This window comes from Mus caroli, chromosome 11 (genome assembly GCF_900094665.2).
Source record: "Mus caroli chromosome 11, CAROLI_EIJ_v1.1, whole genome shotgun sequence".
NCBI classification, from domain to species: domain Eukaryota; kingdom Metazoa; phylum Chordata; class Mammalia; order Rodentia; family Muridae; genus Mus; species Mus caroli.
The window spans coordinates 72,047,911-72,054,537 of NC_034580.1; the positions used below are offsets into that span (position 1 = coordinate 72,047,911).

Sequence of the window (6,627 nt, forward strand, 5' to 3'; positions counted from 1 at the left end):
TTATATCTTGGGTATCCTAAGTTTTTTGGCTAATATCCACATATCAGTGAGTACATATTGTGTGAGTTCCTTTGTGAATATGTTACCTCACTCAGGATGATGCCCTCCAGATCCATCCATTTGCCTAGGAATTTCATAAATTCATTCCACATACAGACATCTTAAAAGTTAGGGTCTGCATATAAGAGAGAACGTGAGATTCTTGTCTTTCAGAGTCGGGGTCACCTCAGTATTTCTAGAGTGCTCCATTTTCGGGCAGACTTTATAATTTCATCTTTCTTTACAAGCTGAGCAGGACTCCACTGTGTTTCTGTGCCACATTTTCCTTATCCTTTTTCCAACTGAGGACCATCCAGACTGCTTCTATTTCCCTGCTGTTGTGAAAAGTGCAGCCGTGAATGCAGACGTACAAGTGAGAGTCTCTGTGGTAGGATAGGGAGGTCTTCGTTTTATGCTCAGGAGTGATATAGCTGAGCCACACGGCAGTTCTGTTTTTAGCTTTTTGAAGACCGTCCACACATTTTGACTAGGGTGAGATGAACTGTAAAACTAGTTTTAAGTTTTGCCTCCCCAGTGGCTAAGCATGTTGAAACTTTAGCTTGCTTATTTTTTTTGTTTGTTTGTTTATAGTCAAGCTCTCACTATGTAGCCTTGGCTGGCCTGAAAGTTCCCCTGAACCCCCACAAGTTGTCCTTTACACATGAACTTTACACTTTACACATATACCCCAGTACGCCCCTCAGAAATAAAAATGAAACTTAAAAAAATTAAAAATTCTTTTTTTGATGGGTAAATTGTTCCGAAAGCACCATGCACAGTAAATGAAGCATGAACTACTGCGCATCTCCTTACCGCCATTTCTCAGTATCATTCTATCATCTAGTCTTGGGTCTGACTCTCAGAAGAGATGAAAGTCCAGGGCATCATTTCCATGCCTTTCTATCTTTCTGCAGCCATCCCAGCTTTATCCCACGTAGCTTGCTTTATTTTTACATACTTATTTAAAGACAGAGCTTTACATAGCCAACCCACCCAGCTTGGCCTCAAATTCAGTATATAGCCAAGGATGAGTTTAAAACTCTGATCCTCTTGGCTCTGCCTTCTGAGATTGCAGTAAGTGCTACTCACAGCTGAGGGAGTGAGCTGGGACTGAACCCAGAGCTTCATAGTTGCTAGGCTTCCTATCAGTCGGACTACATCCCTAGGTTTGAGTTGCTTATAACATCTTATAATAAATAATAAATAAATCATCTATAGCATCACTCAGTGATTTTTCTTTTGTAGCATCCAACAATTTTTTCAAACAAATCTTATGTGTTCCTCCTGAACATGTGTGCAGTCACTGAACATCACGTACCGCTTTCTCTTACGTTACTTTAGGGAGCATACCTGGGTGAGGGCCCTGAAGGTCTCAGTGTACACCGGCTCCAGGGACACTCCACTTGTCTCTGCAGCATACTGAATCTGATGGAGCCATTTCCGCCTTGCACAGTTCCTTAGACCCTCAACGTGGCTCCTTTCTAAAGAACCCATCAGGAATTCCACAACACTTTCCAGAACTTCGTCTTCATTGCCCCTGAGTTCAGATACGACCAGTTCTATGTACCTCTGAAATTGCTTTGAAGACAGTTTAACTTCGTGACCGGGACTTGGCTTTGGAAAATTTATGTGCAGTTTAGCTAAAAGACATAAGTGAGAAGCAAAGAACAGGCTGAAGGTTCACTAATCTGTGGGCAGTGTTTCCATTTTCCTCTTACAGCAAGTTAAAGCCTTTAACCTGTGCGCTCTGTGCAGAACCAAGCATAGTAAAGGTTTTTCTGAGCACGGTGACTGACTTCCATGCCAGCTATGGTTTTGTTTGAATTCTACTGCTCAGCCAGGTGAGATCCCAGGGCCTACAGTGACTCCCCCATTTGTCTTCCATGTCCTATTCTCTTCTCTTTGGCACTGTCTCTTGTGGCCACTTATTTCCACTCCTACCCCAGACAGATGTTATAACCCCAGACAGATGTTATCACTTTACAATGAACTTACCAGTAGTCAATTTTCATGTTTGTAAGACTAAAACACAATTTGCAATGCTGGGAATATGGTTCAGTGGCAGTGCACTTGCTTAGCATTCAACACACACACACACACACACACACACACACACACACACACACACACACAGCTTATACTCATGCCTATAATTGATCATGAGTTTTTGGAAGCAGCCTGAGCCACTGGGGCAATCTCTCAAAAGGCCAAACCAAAGTAACTGCACGGTTTGCATTATGAGATTCCCTGGTTCAAGTCCCTGTTTGAATCTAGCCTAGTCTCAAAGCACAGTTGCCCTTGGTACCACTGAAGAATGGCTTGTTCCTGTATTCTCATGCACTCATCGTCTCTGACCATCACTCGCACACATCTGCACCTACATCTCTCCAGTGTTCAGCATTAAAGTCAGGGTCTCACATGTGCTCAAGAAGCACTCCACCACTGAAGTAGGCCTCGGATCTTCTTTTTTCTTCTCCTTTTTAGACATTTATTTATTTTTATCATTTTATGTATATGGGTGTTTGCCTGCATGAATGTCTCTGTATCACATTTATGCTTGGTGCCCTTGAAGGCCTGATGAGGGCAGCAGATCCCACAGAACTGGAGTTACAGATGGTTGTGAGCCACCACCATGTGGGTACTGGAAACTGAACCCCGGTCTTTGGGAAGAGCAGCCAGGGCTCTAAATCTCTGACCCATCTCTCCAGGCCTCTTTTAATTTTCTTTTGTACAATGATGAATCTACTATCAAACTTGAACAGTATCAGCAACTTAACGTCTGTATCCTCTTCTGCTCTGTTCTATTCCCCATTTCCTTACATCTCTTACCTGAAATTTGTTATGTAATAGCAACTGTGTTGCATATGAATGTTGCATAGTTTAGTTTTACCTGTTTGTAAACATTAAATAAAGACTATTGGGCTGGAGAGATGGCGCAGCAGTTAAGGGCACTGACTGCTCTTCCAGAGGTCCTGAGTTCAAGTCTCAGCAACCACATGGTGGCTCACAACTATCTGTAATGGGATTCGATGATCTCTTCTGGTGTGTCTGAAGACAGCAACAGTGTACTCATATATAAAAAAATGAATAAATAATTCTTAAAAAAAAAGAAAGAAAAAAAGACTATCAAGCCATATGTAATTTTCTTGGACTTGCTTTTAATTTTTAATGTTTTAAATTTTCTTTTCTTTTATCCTAAAATGTAACTTAATCCTTATTCTTTATGTCTATGGGTGTTTTGCCTGTATATATGTCTGTATACCATATGTATGCCTGGTGCCCTTGGAGGCCAGGAAAGAGTGTCAGATCCCCTGAAACTGGAATTACAAATGGTTGTGAGCTGGCAGGTGTGTGCTGGGAAACAAACCTGGGTCCTCTGGAAGTGTAGTCAGTGCTCTTAACTTCTGAGTTATCTCTCCAGCCTCATGCTTAAAAGAAAATTATAGGCAGTTGTAAGTCACCTGAAGTAGAAGCTGAGAACTTGGGTTCTCAAGGTCTCTGAGCCATCTCCTCATCCCTAGAACTTGCTTTGTCACTCAGCGTTACACTGCCGTGTTCATCAGGGTGTCTCAGTGGCTTTGACTCATTCACCTAAGCCGCTGCATTTTTATGATAACATCACTGATTATTTGTTCTCCTGGCAGTGTGCGTTTCGGGTATCTTTCATATTTTACTCCTATGGCATTGTAGGGCATCAATGGGAGGAGAGACCCTTGGTCCTGTGAAGGCTTGAGGCCCCAGCATAGGGGAATGCCAGGCAGGGAGGCAGGAGTGGTGGGTGGGGGAATACCCTCATAGAACCAAGGGGAGGGAGGATGGGATAAGTGGATTTGGGGGGTGGGGAGCAGGGAAAGGGGATAATATTTGAAATGTAAATAAAGGAAATATCTAATAAAAAGTATTTCACTCCTAGGAACTGCACTACAAGCCTTTTGGCACATGTCTCCTGGTACATGTAAAAAGTGTTTCAACATTTATTATAGATTAACAAGTCATAGGGTAGTGGGACAGTCATGGCGCACGCCTTTAACCTTAGCACTTGGAGGCAGAGGGAGGCAGATTTCTGAGTTTAAGGCCAGCCTGGTCTACAGAGTGAGTTCCAGGACAGCCAGGGCTACACAGAGAAACCCTGTCCCGGGAAAAACAACAAACAAACAAACAAAAAACAAGTCATAGAGTGTGACGGTTTATAATGATTGCCAACCTGACAGGATCAATCCTTACTTTGGTAGCAAGTCTCTGGGCAGATCTATTGGGGATTTTTTAGATTGGGTTAACTGAGATGGCATGATGCACCCTGAATGTGGGTGGCATCATTCCGTGGGCGAGATTCCTTAAACTAAATAGAGAGAGAGACAGGGAGCTGAGTGTCAGCACTCTCCCTGTCTGCATCCTGTCCCAACTGTGGCTGCAGTGCAGGAGGTGGGCAGCTGCCTCCCCCCCCTCCCCCCAGCACCAGGCTTTCCTCACCAAGATGAGCTGTGCTTCTCCTTCCCTAAGCTGCCCTGACCAGGTACTTTTGTCACAGCTGAGAGAGGTAACTAACAGATAGGGCCTGGTCCTTTCCTTGTAAAGTGGGTTCAAGCTCTCCTGTCAAATGTCTTCCACTGTAGCTTTTCCTTCCCTTTAGTGACAAGAGCACCCATTCAAAGCCACCTATTTCACAATTAACGGCCACGACCTGAAACTTGTAGCCATCTTATCATGTGCAAACTCTTATTCCTGTAGTTAAACATTCATTGTGTTTAGCTCCATGGACTTCCCTCCTACAGTTTGTAGTTATGATTTTGCCTTGGGGAAAACCACTACTCTCATTGCAGAAATGAGTTTGAGTGGGAGCCATTGTAGTTTTAGAGGTAGTACATGTACTTCAGGGTCACTCCAGACCCAGGCACAGGACATTCTGTGCCTCTAATCAGAGCGGCTGGTTTAGTATAGTATAATGCCAGGCCTTTTCTCTTTTCCTCCTCCTCTTCCTCCTCCTCTTCCTCCTCCTCTTTTCTCTTAAGACAGAATCTTACTATTGAGCACTGGCTGGCCTGGAACTTGCTATGTAAGCCAGGCTGGACTTGAACTCACAGAGATCCACCTGTCTCTGCTTCCTGAGTGCCAGGTTTGAAGGTATTTACCACCATGCCTGAATGCCAGACTTTTTGCTCCAGTGATTAGGTGGAGGATAGTTTGTTTTATTCCTCTTGATTTGAATGGCCCTGAGATATTATGAGTTTGAATCTGTTTACCACAAGGGAGAGGGTTGTATGGCAATTCAGTCAAAACAGAGCAGAGAAAGAGGCACCCACTAATTTCATATTTGAACCCCCCAAACCCTAGTGCTCTTAACCAGCCTGGATGTTCTGTGAGTGAATAGGCCCCTTTCTTTTCTAACTGTTTTGGATTGTGTCTTCTATTATTTGAACCAAAAGCATCCTAAGTGTTTCACTCTCTAAACAGATTAAGAGTGCTTCTGTGAGTTCAAGGCCAGCCTGGTCTACATAGTCAGTTTCAGGACAGCCAGGGATATACAGTGAGACCTTGTCTCAAAAAACCAAACCAAAACAAAAAGGTGCTTCATAGGTTCTTCTTCTTGTTCTTTGTCTGCTCCTGGTTCCTGTCTTTCCATGAGCAGTGTTGTCCTAAAGCCATGATCTTGGGCAGAACAAGGAGAGTATCTACTTTTGGTTGGAGCTCACTGCTGAGAAGGGAGTCCTTTGGGTATAGTGTGCATGGGTTATTGGAGTCCAAGCTCCATGCATAGGCTAGGTTCAGGTGTCAAAGCCCTATTTAGATTCCAAGTACTGAATGGAGTGAAAAGGTATCCAAATGGAGGGACATTCTGGTCTGAGGATTCACAACCTATACAAGACAAAAAGATTATTTATAGCAAAGAGAAGCCCAATATGAGAAATCTGTCTTAGTAAGACTTTGTATAGCAGTCAGCTGAGTCTAGGCAGCTGGAGCCTGAATGGGCTGAGGAGGGCATCTATGGGATTGAAGAGCCTTGGCATACATGGAGCATTAGAGCAGAAGAAATAAGCTAAGTACATCCATCTGTGGAGTTGATGTGGTGAGGGAAAGGATCTGTAAGGCTGGGAGAAAATAAAAATGGGTTCTGTTGGGCTCATAGGAGCTCATGGAGACTGAAAGCATGTATGGGATGGACCTAGGCCCTCTGCACATGTGTAATAGTTGTGTAGCTGGGTCTTCCTGTGGGCCTCCTAATGCTGGAGTAGGGGCCATCTCTGACCACAGTGCCTGCCTTTGGATCCCTTTCCCCTAGCTGGGTTGCCTTGTCTAGCCTCAATAGAAGATGTGTCTAGTCCCACTGCCAAGCCTGGTTGAAATCTATGGGAAGCCTCCCTATTCTGAGGAAGAGAGGAGGGGTGGACAGAGAGAGAGGAAGTGAGAGGGAGGGACTGGGAGGAGAGGAGGGAGAGAAAGCTGCAATTGAGATGTAAAGTAAATAAATAATTAAAAAGAAGAACTGGAGAACAATTCTGTTGTTTTGAGTTGGACCTGGAGGCTTTGGTGTATATAAAGATATACAGAGGTGTGGCCTCCCTTCCCCCAGCCTGGAACTTGCTTGCTCAA

General features: G+C 44.0%; 1 protein-coding gene across 2 annotated transcripts in view; it reads right to left on the bottom strand.

Annotated features, from left to right (window-relative positions):
- Window positions 1–6,627, bottom strand: part of Efcab5 (EF-hand calcium binding domain 5) — a 110,442-nt gene that overhangs the window by 30,910 nt on the left and 72,905 nt on the right. For both annotated transcript variants that reach the window (XM_021178008.1, XM_029483107.1), the window contains one exon: window positions 1,390–1,679. In XM_021178008.1, the coding sequence (XP_021033667.1) occupies window positions 1,390–1,679 (290 nt within the window). The remainder of the gene's footprint in view (window positions 1–1,389; window positions 1,680–6,627) is intronic.